The 13,863-nt window shown below is 41.5% G+C and overlaps 1 protein-coding gene and 1 long non-coding RNA gene across 4 annotated transcripts; one reads left to right on the top strand and one right to left on the bottom strand.

Annotated features, from left to right (window-relative positions):
* The first annotated feature begins 1,075 nt into the window (after window positions 1–1,075).
* pcare2 (photoreceptor cilium actin regulator 2) lies at window positions 1,076–5,943 on the top strand. Its single transcript, XM_035605981.2, has 2 exons — window positions 1,076–3,831; window positions 4,926–5,943. The coding sequence occupies exons 1-2, from the start codon at window positions 1,178–1,180 to the stop codon at window positions 4,987–4,989; spliced, it is 2,718 nt and encodes a 905-aa protein (XP_035461874.2). The 5' UTR covers window positions 1,076–1,177; the 3' UTR covers window positions 4,990–5,943.
* On the bottom strand, window positions 4,682–7,580 carry LOC118283710. 3 transcript variants are annotated; one of them, XR_007030054.1, is made up of 5 exons: window positions 7,217–7,580; window positions 6,451–6,503; window positions 5,937–6,156; window positions 5,263–5,359; window positions 4,682–4,998 (listed from the first exon to the last, which is right to left on the bottom strand). It is a non-coding gene; the product is annotated as an uncharacterized LOC118283710 (long non-coding RNA). The 3 variants fall into 3 exon arrangements; XR_007030053.1 differs by having other exon boundaries at window positions 6,451–7,580; XR_007030055.1 differs by having other exon boundaries at window positions 5,937–6,134; window positions 6,451–7,580.
* Between the last annotated feature and the right edge of the window lie 6,283 nt (window positions 7,581–13,863).

The following is a 13,863-nucleotide window of genomic DNA, read 5'->3' as shown; positions in this document are numbered from 1 at the left end:
GGTAGAAGAACAAAACAGGATTTGGAGTAGAGTATTTCAAGTAACGAACCTCAGATTTAATACTGCTGATATAACTAAGTTAACAGACAACAGACCTTCAGCGGCTTTAACTCCTGCTGCTCTCTTGGCAAGCATCTTCTTCTTTCAACAACTTCCTGTTGTTGTGATGCACCTGGCCGTGGCGTGGGTGGCAAGGATTACAAAGATGCTTTGAGACAAATAGCATTGGGTCAGGCTTTCTGTGGTGCTCTGATTACCCTCCATCTGATAGTGCAGCATTTTATATACTCAGTTTATCAACAGGATAGTTGATCAGCTGTTCACGAAGGCCTGCCTTCAGTGTCTGAAATTAACTTTGGGTCACCAGCTTACTTTGAAAATGTAAATAATACGTTCCATAGCCTTTGGTATTTCTATTGTAAAAGTAGGTGTTTAACATCAGATGGAGAGTTTAAAATACGCTGTATCAAACGGTCAACTATTCAGAGGTTTTTTTTTGGTAAATTTCAAGACTCTAATTTAATCACATTCAAGGCTGCAAAAATAAATAATTCACAAAATGTTATTTTACTTAAGTATATCTCATAATTCCTGAAAGCAGAGTTGTTTATCTCTCAAGCAAACCCAACAATTGCATGTAAACTTAACCAACAGCAGGGTGGAGAAGGCTAAAAACACCACCTGTGAAACCCAGCTCTGATTAACCTGATGAGCTTAAAGTCTTACATGTTAATGCCTGTGTGTCAGTGTGCAGGCGTGCCTGTACTTGTGTGTGTTGATGCACTTTACCTAACCATATGTGTGTGTGTGTGTGTGTGTGTCTGTGTGTGTGTGTGTGTGTGTTTTTGTGCTAAAGGATAGAGAAGGAAGAAACCACTTCAATCCAATTCATCCTCTGAACTCATTTCAAACCCTGGTAGGCAGTCAGCTCACTCATAGGTGTCTTTGCTGCACTGTTTGGCCAATATTTTGAGGAGAAGAAATCAAGTGATCAATGGAATATATGGATACTAACACATGGAGGCTGGACTGCCATTGTTTGAGGATTCTAGAGGACCGCAACTAACCGACTACAGAGATCGCTTATGGACTTACACTTTGCTTTCACTTTTCTCCTGACTCATTTTACTTTACAAGAGAATTTTAAGTTTTTCTTGAGTCACATTTGAATGCAAAAATGGGCTGTTCTCCATCCAAAGGGAAGTTATTTTCAAAGCCAGAAGGCCATGGACCTCAAAAACCTCTGCTGGACGAACCATCAAAGGACAGTGTTGATCCTACACCTTTAGAGGAGGTGAACAAATGTTTAGGGACCAATGAGGAAGATAATGAACTTCTGCCACCAATTGAAGAACATTTTACAAAAGATAATGTGGAGTCTCAGTTTGCCTCTGATACAGCTGCCCAAAATATTGAGGATATTAAGGAAGAAGGGGTGCTTGTGACCACCGAAGAAATAGTCAGCGAGGTAGTGCAAACAGACAAAGTTAAAAAGACTGAAAAGACAAAGAAAAATAAAGGCAGGAGAAGGTCTACTGAAAAGCAAAGGAAGTCCTTCATTCTCCAGAAAAAGGTGGATTTCCCCCCACACATGGTGAGGGCTCACCAGGCAGCCTATGCTTTTCTGAACCCAAATATCTCCAAATATGAGACCCTGTTGGGCCTGCTGGACCAGGCTGCTGAGACACATTTGACCCTCCAGCCCATGATGTCTGCTTTGGTGTTGCGCTTTGAGGAGATCAACCAGGCACTAGAGGAGATGGCTGAGGAGGGGGAATTGATGTTGAACGAACATGGGGTCTATATGGCCTTGCCTTCTGGGATGATGGGCCCAGCTGTTATTCCAGTTAAACCTGGCACTGACACTGATCCACCTCCAGATCTTTTACAACAACTCCTCCAGAATTCGATTGAAAAAATGAGGTGTGTGGGGGGTTCCGTCCAGGCACTGGGTGATACCACACTTGAGGAGGCAGTGGAATATTTTTCTTCCCTCTCTCAAATGCTGGTTGACAAGCTCCATGCAAAACAGGAAGCACAGCAGAGGGTGGCTCATGTGTTGGCACAGGTAGAGGTATCTACCATGAGGAAGTCTAACCCTGAGGACATTTCACTACACAGTGAGGACAGCGGTTTTGGGGGAGAGAATGAAAGTCTGACAGGGTCTGATAGGCACCGCCGCCACCGCGGGAGTGGTGGATCTGGAAGCTGTGGGTCTGGAGTCAACATTAGCAGTGCATTTGATAGTCCTCAAAATAAATTACCCAGCCTCATAGGCCAAAATGAAGATGATGAAGAAGACGAGGAGGATGACAATGATGATGAAGAGTATGAAGATGAAGAAGTCGTTAGGCCTGTAAGGAAGAGGTTGAACTCTTCCCCTCCAGACCCCAGTCAACCACGTCTCTACATGCATTCAAATTATATGCAGGATCGGCAGCCTGCAATTAAAAGACCCCTGACAGCTACCACTTCAATCAAGCCTAAAGAATCTTCATCCAACAAATGTGTAAACATAATAATGGAGCTTCAAAAGAGTCAGAGAGACTTGGATCAGCGGATGAAAAAGATGGCTGAAAACCAAGGAAACAAAGCTTTAGTAGGGCCTAATAATCTGTACAGAGCTGGACTAAGACGATATTCATTAAGAGCATCAGCAGGTGCACAAAAATCACCTTGTTGCTTACCAATGTTAGCACCCCAACGACCAAAGCACCACTCTGTCAGAAGGCTAATAAATACTTTTAGCCAAGGGATTGATGGTAGACCAGGGCAGAGCCTTGCTAATGTTCCACTTTACATCAGGAGGCCCAGGAAAAGTGAGATACTTCTGTTATCTGAAACAGTAAATGTTAATGACGGGTGTACATTTATCAATGGCAAAAATAACAACAACAGCTGGCCTGACAGCAGGGATGACATGGATGTAGACAACCTCCCACCTCCACCCCCAGAGGTACTGCTGGACAACTCCTTCCAGAGGACAGAAAACATACAAGGTAATGCAGAAGGGTTGCAGGAAAATTTGGTTCAAAGACTCCCAATGATAAACCAAAAGACTGGAGTCTCGCAGCGCCTGAAGTCATCTTTGGAGAATGTGGAAATGCTGCCAAACAGAATCAGTTTGAAGCCAAAATCCATCAGTATCTTGCCAGTATCTCAAAATGCAGAGAAGCAACTAGAAACTGATCTTGATCCAGGAATGGAGAAGACTAACTGCCTCTACCAACAGGCAACAGGCAAGATCATTCACTTGCACAATGCTGACAAGAGAAATGTTGGAGAACTGCGCGGCCAAGGGCCTTCACCCCTTCAAACCAGAATGGGCCAGAGATGTGAAAGCAAAGATTTTTATGATGGTGAGATGACACCTTGCAGCCTGCCTGTGACAGCACCACCTGTCTCCAGAGTCCGCCTACCACCATCTTGTCCATCTGTCTGTCACAGATTTCCAAGCCCTCCTGTGGTTAGACCTCAAATCACCTCTAAGCCCTCATCTCGCCCAAGTTCTCCAAGAACTGTGACACGTGCCACAGACAACAACATTGAAGAGATGATTCCGTCTGTGACCTTTCACGATGCTCGTTCAGTCTTCTGTCAAAATGAGTCCCAAAACACGCAGACCTGCTTGTCATTGGGAAGTTCTGTGCTTCCTAGATCATGGGAAGAGGTCTCCCGAGGCAGGCTACCCATGAGAGTGATGAACAATTCTACCCGTCGCACCCAATCAGATCAGAGACCTAGTTTGACTTCCGATTCAGAGTTTTCCAAAGATGGCAGTTCAGCCTCTACTCAGGCCGATAGGAGTAAGCCTCCACCTACAAAATATAGGTAAATATCACAAAAATAAGGTTCCAGGTAAACCTTGCTGGTCTTTGTAGTTGCTTAGTATTTACTTGATTGTTCAAGAGAGCTATTAAATACTGTTAGGAAAATCTGATGTCCATACTGTTTATTTTATATGTTCTTCTAAAACATGATTATTCCATTGGCTTCCATGTAGCCAAAGGTCTGTTACTGTGGAAATGATTGGCAGAATTGTTAATTGGGTCAGAGGATTGTGACTTGAGTAGTATTAGCACTTGTCCATCACCCATTAAGGTTAGCTTGACCATGGGTGATTGTTTGCTTTAAATTCACAAATTGCTTCCGACTCAATCAGCTGCCTCTCTCCTCTCTCTTACTGTTAAAGTGAATGACATCAACACATCTATATTTCCAGCAGACACAAAACAGATGATACCATACAACTGGTTTATCTTTTCTAATACCCCTATTAGCAGGAGTCCTACTTTATTGTTAATTTGTGTCACTTACACTAAGTCTTTAAATAACCATACAGCTACACTGCAGCTAGTATTTTTCTTCAAGATTATGTTTTTAATAACATTGTTGATATTTGTGAAACAATGCATCTTGTCATTGTACATATTTGAAAAATTACTGGTTCAAGCCTGACTCATCACTTCAACTTATGTTGTAAGAAGAACAAATAATATTACGTATCAATAGGATAAGACAACATGTACATTGCTCTTTACAATGTTCAATTGTCAGCAAGCCCTGGGTACTAACATTTAGCAGTCCCTTATTATGGGTCAGGTTGCAACTTTACAGCATCTTTCATTAGAACCTTCCTGTTTTTCCAACTCCACAACCCAACTAGTAAAGCCGACTTTTTTTAAGCCCAAATTGAGATAAGCATGATCACATAAAGAGCTTTTTTCCATTTTTTTTTTATCTAATCCAAAAGTACACCCACAGTGGCCAGCTCACCTCCTGCCACTTGAGAAGCCACTGGGCCTAATCCAGATTGGATTACACTTCCTACCCCACTCTCCCCTAAAATTAGATGAGCTCCTTTGTCTGCTACCCTATATAATCCAATCATCCACTAAAACTCCTCCCTTCTTGCTCTCCTATAGGCTGATGACAGGTGACGACACCCAGTTGGATTTAAGTCCAGCTGCCCAGCCCAGCTGTGGTTAGTCAGGTTTTCTGAAGAGAAATATAATGTGGGTAGAGAGTGGATTAGAATTTTTCTCAAATTCAGACACAATCCCCTTGCTTCCCTCATCCCCAAGATGTTTGTCCCAAAGTTTTAGATACTTTTATGATATGGTATTAATTGAAGCAGTTAAGAGCCTGAATGTTTTCATCTGATACATTTCTGAAAACTTTTGCAAGATGTTTGTATCCATTTTTAGAAGCATACTTAATCTATACTGAAATGTATTTGTTTGAAGTTTAATATATACATACAAATTCTGCTGTAGCATCAATTAGCAACCCCAAATGTTGCCTTAGCTCACTGTTGAACTTCAGGGTTTGGGATTTGGGGGTGTTATTGGTTGCTATACTGAAAAGAAACAAACAACAAAACAACATAATCATCAGATGAACTCCTTTGTATCTGTATTAACCAAGTTTTCTGCCTTGATTGTATTTCAATTAAAGTGAAATAAACTGTCCAATGCAGTCACATTGAAAATGTTTGTTTTTTTAAGCTGACTATTCTGTTTTCACATCTACATTAAGTTACATTAATTTAGCGTTTGTCCAAAGTGACTTACAATAAGTGCATTCAACCATGAAGATATTACCCAAAAAGTGCAAGAATCAATCATCTAGATATAACAGTGGCTGAGAACACTCTTGGTGATTAAGTTACAACAAAATGTAAGTCTATGGCTATCAGAAAATAGATTATCCCTGCTGATTCCATTCTATTTGGTTGGCAAATACAATAGCAACATGCAACATCTACCAGCTGAGACCAAGACTGGCACTTATCAGGTGAAAATGTGGATTTTAAATCAATAATCAAGTTAAATCAAAGAAAACCTTTCTAGAGAGCTGTTGTTCAAATTAGTAATTGTAAAAATGCAGGCCCAGAAGGTCTGTTTTCAGGCATCACATCAGCGGCCTAAACCTACTTGTGGGTTTAGTAGCCCATATGTATGGGAAAGATGTGTGTTGATAACGCCCATTCAATGGCATGATGAACATGACTCTCACAGCATCACCTTCCTCTTCCAGGTGAGTATAAGGGTTGTGCAGCAGAAAGATGATGGCATCTTCCACTCCAGTCCAGGGCTGGAAGGAAAACTGCAGGGTGTCCAGAGATGGTTCGGCTAAAGATTGTCAGAGTTAATTCTTGAGGAGGAGAGGAGGGAGGTGATTCATTTCAATGAGGAAGATTTAATTCAGACAGGTGGAACGGATGGATTGCAATTCAAACACTGTTTATTACAACACTATATTGATGCAGTCTCTGCATATTCAATGTAAAATCTTGATGATAACTACTGAGCAAAGGTGCAGCAGAGGCAGCTGATGTTCCCAGTAACAGGAGGCACCAAGCAGAGGTCGTTTCGAGCAGCTAGACGCTGCTAAGTGTATTACTGCCCTCTACAGGTCAAAGCTTAACCTACATTTTTACATACAGACCTGTGTTGTGCAGGAACTGAAGAATTGCCTTGGAGATCAGTTGATGGTTCTCACTGTGTTGAAACAAAGATAAAATAGAAAAAAGCCTCAACTCCAAAACTTGACAATCTAACATACAATCCATGTCTTTCTACCCTATACTTCCTACATTCCAGAATAACATGCTTTACTGTCTCAGGACTCCCACATTCACACAAGCCAGAAACATGTTTTCCTAAAATGCATCCTAATTCCTAAAGTGCTTTGGCCCACAATGCCCCAGCCTCAATCTACACAGCTTAACTTAATCCCAACGGGACAGAGAAGTGCAGAAGCATATTTTCCTCACTTGAGGTTGTAGAGAGAAGTAGTGTCTACCCCTGTCTTCCTTTTCCCACCCTCTCTGCCATTCTTTTATTAAACCCTCTTTTGTTCTTTCTCTCAGCTCAACTCTCCCCAAGGATACATGAACATTTACTTAACATGAACATGTACTTGCTTAAGCTCTGTTTTGCAATGTGATCCTCCTGCTCATTCCCCCCTACAGTAAAAAAAATAATTAATAGGATTATCATTTTCTATGCTCCAGTCCAGCTTCCACTGATTAACCGCCAGCAACTGAGTCCTGTTCCTACAACTCTCTACCCCCAGGCTCCCTAACCTGTGCACCACTAGAAAACTGTCTATAAACATGTCTGCATTTTCCTTATTGAAACTGCTACTTCATTCTGGTTCTTTTATAACACTGGTAAAATCTTCTTTTATATACCCCTGATATTCTACGTACCACTGACCACAAATGCCTTACTGGAGTCTCAGGGCCTAGAGTACCACAAAACTTTCTCAAACTATTTCTCTTTGCATCCTTTTGTCACGATTGTGCCCCTTGAACTCTGTCAACGCTTGAGAAGTCTTTGTATTTCTTTAGGGTCTGTTATTCATGTTTTAATTATTTCTGAACTTTGATTTATTCATTTAAGATTCCTAGTGTTCCTCTGTTTAGTTTCGTTTGTTATCCCCTGTCTGTGATTTCTTGAGTTTCCTGTTTTATTCTGAAGTCCCATTCCTGGTGTCTGCACTTCCTTTTCCTCTATCTTGTTTCTGTTCACTTTGCTTTTCCTGTGTCTCCTGCCCCTGTGATTGTCTGCACCTGTTCCTAATGTGTCTCACCTGTGTTCTAATTGCCCTGCCCTCCTTGTGTCTATTTAGTCTCTGTGCTTCCCTTTGTCTTTGTTGGTTCGTCTGGTATTTTCCCTGTTACTGTACCTGTGATGTGGTTCCTTTGATATACCCCCAGTCTGTTCCTGATGCCTTCTGTCTCCTGTGCCTTGGTTTTCTGGTTTGTTTTGTATTTTGTTATCTAGTGATTGATTTTGTTATTTCTACCCATTGTTATTTCTCTTTGTTTTTTGTTTTTCTCTTGGTGTTTTTTTTTTAATTTAGATCTCCGTGATTTGATTTACACTCTTATTTGTATCCATGCACAATTTAAAAGGGAGGGGAAGTTTCCCTGAGGCCCTGGTTGAGAATTTCATTGACCGACTGGCTCAAGGACTTTTTGAACACCCCAGACTCCCCGCCAGTCTCCCAGTGTGCTATCCAGCCAGCCTCCCAGTTGACAAGCATCAAGCCTGATAGCATCCAGCCAGGCTCCCAGTCGGCTAGCATCGGGACTGCTAGCATCAAGCCTGCTAGCATCCAGCCAGCCTCCCAGTCGATTAGCTCCGGGCCTGCTAGCATCCAGCCAGCTTCCCAGTCTGCTAGCATCGGGCCTATTAGTCTCCAGCCAGTCTCCACTTCAGCTAGCATCGGGCCTGCTATCCTCCTGCCATCACCTGTTCCTGCGTCAGGGGTCCCAGCTGACGCCTCCTCGTTATCAGTCGGTGGTCCGATCGACACGTCCCTCGTCGGTGGTCTGGCCGATCCCTGCTCCTCGTCTTCAGTCGGTGGGACGATCGACGCGTTCCTCGTCGGTGGTCGGGCTGAACTCTGCTCCTCGTCAGCAGTTGGTGGGCCGATCGACACGTTCTTCGTCAGTGGTCCGGCCAATCCCTGCTCCTCGTCGCCAGTCGGTGGGCCAATCAACACGTTCCTCGCCGGTGTTCTGGCCAATCCCTACTCCTCCTCTTCAGTCAGTGGGACGACCGACACGTCACTCGTCGGTGGTCTGGCTGAACTCTGCTCCTCGTCGCCAGTCGGTGGGCCAATCGACACGTCCCTCATCGGTGGTCTGGCTGACACCTACTCCTCGTGTTCAGTCAGTGGGCCGATCGACACGTCCCTCGTCAGTGGTCTTATCAGCCTCTGCTCCTCGTCACCAGTTGGTGGGCCGATCGACATGTACCTCGTCGGTGGTCTTGCCAACCTCTGCTCCTCATCTCCAGTCGGTGGGCCGATCGACACATCCCTCGTCGGTGGTCTGGTCGATCCCCCCTCCTCGTCTCCAGTCGGTGGGACGATTGACACATCCCTCGTTGGTGGCTGGCCAAACTCTGCTCCTCGTCGCCAGTCGCAGGGCCGTGAGATTAATTATACCTGTCTGCACGGCCTCCAAGCTGTCCCCCAGGACTGGTTTGCCCGTCTGCCGGGCATCTGAGCCGTCCCCCAGAACTGCTACGCCTGCCTGCCCAGCCTCTGGGCCTTCCCCCAGAACTGCTTTGCCAGCTACACCTGCCTGCACAGCCTCTGAGTCGTCCCCCAGAGCTCCTATGCCCGCCTGCACGGCCACCCGACCTCCAGGTCGTCCTGAACCTCCCAGCAAAGCCCATGCCCAGTTCTCCACAGGTATTGTTGTTTTTTAGGCTTTAATCTTACAGCTTCATCACATTCTTTATTCCACACATGAACCAGCATACAAGGCCTAGTTTCTGCTTCACAGGAATGGTACAGCTAGTGGCCTTATGTATCATGAAATAATGGCAGCATTCCAATTATCCACAGAACCCTCACTATCAACCTCTCCTACTTAGCTTTGTGCCTTCTCCTGAAATTCATCCCATTTGGCCCAAAAAGTTATATCTTGGGACTTTCTCTTCCACTTCTCTTCTCAAGTCCCTACCAGCTTGAGGAAGCAATTGACAAATCTATATGGCTACAGGTATTTCTCACAGTATTCTCACAGGTTGCACAGCCCCCTCCTGATTTATCAGACCTATCTAATCTAAATGCCAGTTTAATTATTTATTATTTGTTACAAAAAATAGCCCAAAAATGTATTTTCCATATAATAAATAGTAGGGGGATGGGACATTGGTGGTGATAAGAGTCTTGGATATGTCAAACATTAGCAACAAAATTGATTTGATTGTATTAGTATTTTTTATGTAGTGCCAGATACTCCCTCTGGACACCTTCATGGCCAAAACTGCCTCATTGACTTCCATTAAAACCACATTTTTTAAATCTCACTGCCATTACAGACTGACTAAAACTGAGCATTATGTAATGTCAGCATTCAACCGTTTTCCTATTTTAGGCCGATGCATGAAATTCTTATTTTATTATTTTTGCCAGTTATATTATGGAGCCATGTGACTACCAGGGGGCCCTGGTTTTTTTGGTGTGTGTGTGTGTGTGTGTGTGTGTGTGTGTGTGTGTGTGTGTGTGTGTGTGTGTGTGTGTGTGTGTGTGTGTGTGTGTGTGTGTGTGTGTGTGTGTGTGTGTGTGTGTGTGTGTGTGTGTGTGTGTGTGTGTGTGTGTGTGTGTGTGTAAAAAGGGAATATTTTGAGGGATGTGTTTCATGTGTCTTTGAAAATGTGCTTGAGTAAAAACATGGCCTCCTGCCTTTGCTGTACTCAAAAACAAAAACAACTGTTAGTGTGTATATGCACCTGGCTGCTTTCACAGCCAAAGATAAACATGCAGCTTGCCTAAGGGGGTCATCATTAGTGAGCAGAGAAGGAGAAAGACCTGGAGCAAAGAGAGGGAGCAAAAATGAAGAGGCATTTCAGTGCAGAAGAGGATTCAGAAATGGTCATGAAGCCTTTATCTGCCAGTGAGCTGCAGGACTCATCTGAAGAAGACACAAGCTTCGAGGGGGAGTCTGACACGGAATGCTCACTGGAGTTCTCCACTGTGTGAGTGCCTATGACCCTTCCTCTGAGAGTGGAGAGGACAATGAGGATCCTGTCCATCCTAACAGTGAGTGTACAGCAAAGAACGGGCAGGTCTGGTCTCCATCTCATGCCGAGACGCTGGCATGAGATGGCATGAAAGAAATGGCTCATGAAAACATAAGGGAAGAGGTGATCAAGCTACTCAGGAAGATAGCACCGTAGCAGGCACAGAAGATGGACGAGATAGTGGATACAGTGCATCGGGTGGGAAGAAAGGAGGAGAGAAGAACCCGCCAGCTGATCATCCAATTCGTCGGGCATGAGCACAGAAAGGAGATCTGGGGATTGACAAAGGAGTCGGAAATCTGCAAGCAAGTGGGGGTTCACTTCACTGAAGATTTAACCATGGCTGAAAAAAAGGCTAGAGAAGTTCTCTGGCCCAAGATCGATGAAGCGAGGAGATCCGGGAAAAAGGGGTTAGGGTTAGGGATATTTCCGTGGACCCTTTGGGTTCAATTAGGGTAAATTAATGTTTGAGGGGGGCTATATTTTGTTGATTCAGAGGAACCTCTATTTTTTCTCTACACCTCGTTGTTGGGGCTTATCTTGTTGTTTATAACAACTGGTTGTGAAGTTAAATTGATAATTCTCTATTGCTTTTGTTTTTTTCCATTTTACTCATGTTTTCTCTAAAGTCAGAAATTTCTTTCTTATCGTTTAATGCAAGAGGTCTGAAGGACAATGTAAAACGCAAAGCAAGATCAGCTGATTTATTAAACATAGAAAATACATAGAGGAAGTCAAGTCTTTATTAGTGGAAGTTAAAAATGACAGAAATTGACACATATTGTAGGAAATGGGAATTTTTCAAATTTAAAGTTAGAAGCTTATCCATTAAATTTAGTAAAATTAGATGCCATCAACAAAAGGAAAATGAAATGAAATTGGTTCAGAGCAGGGGGAAGAATAAATCCTATTCTTTGGATTGGAAGGAGAAGACAATTATTATTTTTGGGAAGGTATTAAAGAATTATTATTCAAAGCCCGGAAAGCAGGTATTGACAATAATAATTTAACATCGACTATGAAACAGGGTATTAAATCTTTGTTGCCTAAACCTGGTAAGGACAAAAGACACATTGTTAACCTGGGACCAAATCTTTATTCAATGTTGATTATAAACTGTTCACACATATTATTGCCATCAGCTAAATGATGATATAGGACAGATAATAAGTGAAACTCAAACCGGTTTTATCAAAGAAAGATCCACACATAATGATATTAAGCTGGTTCTTGATTTACTAGATTATAATTATTTGATTGAAGAAGATGGTTTTATTCCATTTTAGGTTTTTATAAAGCCTTTGATTCAGTTGAACATTTATTTATTTTAAAATCCCTTGAATGTTTTGGTTTTGGGGGTTGAAACCCCCAAAATGTATTAAGATAATCAGTATAATGTGTATTGATATTAATAGCTCAGTTCCGCTTCCCCATGAATAATCTAAAAGATTTAAGGTTAGAAATAGCGAGGATATTGAGTCTCTAAATGTACTGGGTAATCATATCAGCATAACTCAGTTAGCAGACGATACTACAATTTTCCTCAAGAGGGCAGTTCAGATCCCTGTGGCAATCAAGAAAATAGATGACTTTTCAAAAGCTTCTGGATTACACCTAAATTTTAAAAAAAATGTGAATTTATTTCCATACATGATCACCCCCTAATAGATTTATATGAGATTCCAGTTAAAAATCAAGTGAAATACTTAGTGATTTGTAAAGATGATAAAGCTAGAGAAGATCTGAATATTGTGCTGGATATAAAGAAAGCAGAGTCTAACTTAATTCCTGGTTACAAAGGAATCTTTCAATATTTGGTCGTATGTTGGTTACTAAAATTGAAACTCTATGTCTAGGGTTATGTATCCAGCTTTTTCATTAGCTATTCCTGACTATTGAATGAATGAATAAAAATAATTTCAATTTTATTTCGAAAAATAAACACCATTACCTTAGAAAAGGAGATGTGGTAAAATCGATAACAGAGGGAGGTTTAAATGCAATTGATTATGAAGCAATGAACCGAATGATAAAACTAAAATGGTTTAATCTCCCATCTAAAATATTTGAGAAGTGTGGTGGTATAAATTGTAGTGATTTTGTGTGATTTTTTTAATTTCTAAACTACCCATTAAAGTGTCTAAATTTCATCAGCACCTCCTCTTATATTGGAAACTGGTTTACAGTCATAATTGTACTCCACACAATTCTCCAATCTGGAATAATCGTTATATTTAGTTTCAAATAAAATCTTTATTTTATTGTGACTGTGTTGAGTGAGGTATTTGGTCAATTTGACTTTTGTTGGATTCAGAAGGTAAGTATGGCGTCTTTACTGATATATTCAATGTGAAATGTTCGGAAAAACAATTCTCTGTGGTTATAAAGGCAATCCCACAAGGATAAATATGGTAAAGGGCATGCTGCCTTATAATATGTTAGTCCCGCAGTTACCTTCACTTTATATTGGTGAATTTGAGTTTAAGGACAAAAAATGGACACATTTCTGAGAGGTACCCTTACCTGTAATATCTTTCCCTTTATCATTAAAAAGAAAATATCTGTTAAAAGATTTTATCCTGAAGAGACTAGAATAGAAATTAGATTCTAAATACCTCACTCTTCCTATCTCACCAAAAAATAAAGAGACTCACTTTAAGATTATAAATGATCTTTATCCTTGTCAAGACTTTCTGAAAAGAAGATTTAACATTGATAAAAATAGTGTGTTTTGTGAGTCAGACATTGAAACTGTGGAGCTTTTTTTTTTAATTGTATTTATTCTAAAACATTTTGGAAACTCTTTCAAAATTGGATAACCAAAAAGGACACTCACTCACCCAAATTGGAATTTCACGTCATTAAATTTGGAGCTATTATGCTGGCCAAAAAAAAAACCTTTAAAAAAAAATCTTTATTTCAAGTATGTACTGTTTCATTAAAAAAAAAAGAAGTAAATTCCAAACAAGCCTCGTCTGTCAATGAAAGCCTGTTTTGATTGACACACGATAAAGATATGGGGAAAAAAACTGGATAGTTCCTTCCTGTAAGGCTGGTGACTTTCAGGAAATGGTCTTGGTTTTGTTTGATTTGATTGCGTTCAGGCCTTTGTTCGTGTTGGTTGGGTGTCATGTAAAGTTACTTTTCCAATAAATTTGTTGTTAATTTAAATGGTTGCTGTGTGGACCTCCCTTCTTTGTTATGCTATGGAACAAGCTGGCCATAACAACACTAGGTTTTAAACAAATTTAATTCTGCTGTAAAGTTGGGCATTTTAACATGCAGGTCTATGGGGATTGATTTGCTTTTGGAG

This window comes from Scophthalmus maximus, chromosome 18 (assembly GCF_022379125.1).
Source record: "Scophthalmus maximus strain ysfricsl-2021 chromosome 18, ASM2237912v1, whole genome shotgun sequence".
Lineage (NCBI taxonomy): Eukaryota > Metazoa > Chordata > Actinopteri > Pleuronectiformes > Scophthalmidae > Scophthalmus > Scophthalmus maximus.
Note: the sequence above shows the minus strand (reverse complement) of the source record. Positions and strands in the feature narration are given on the sequence as shown.

What these genes read in the sequence shown, in the direction of transcription:
- pcare2 (XM_035605981.2), top strand. Translation starts at nt 1,178, where the DNA reads ATGGGCTGTTCTCCATCCAAAGGGAAGTTATTTTCAAAGCCAGAAGGC. An exon ending in CCTCCACCTACAAAATATAG is followed by an intron (nt 3,832 to 4,925) that starts GTAAATATCACA and finishes GCTCTCCTATAG; the next exon opens with GCTGATGACAGGTGACGACA.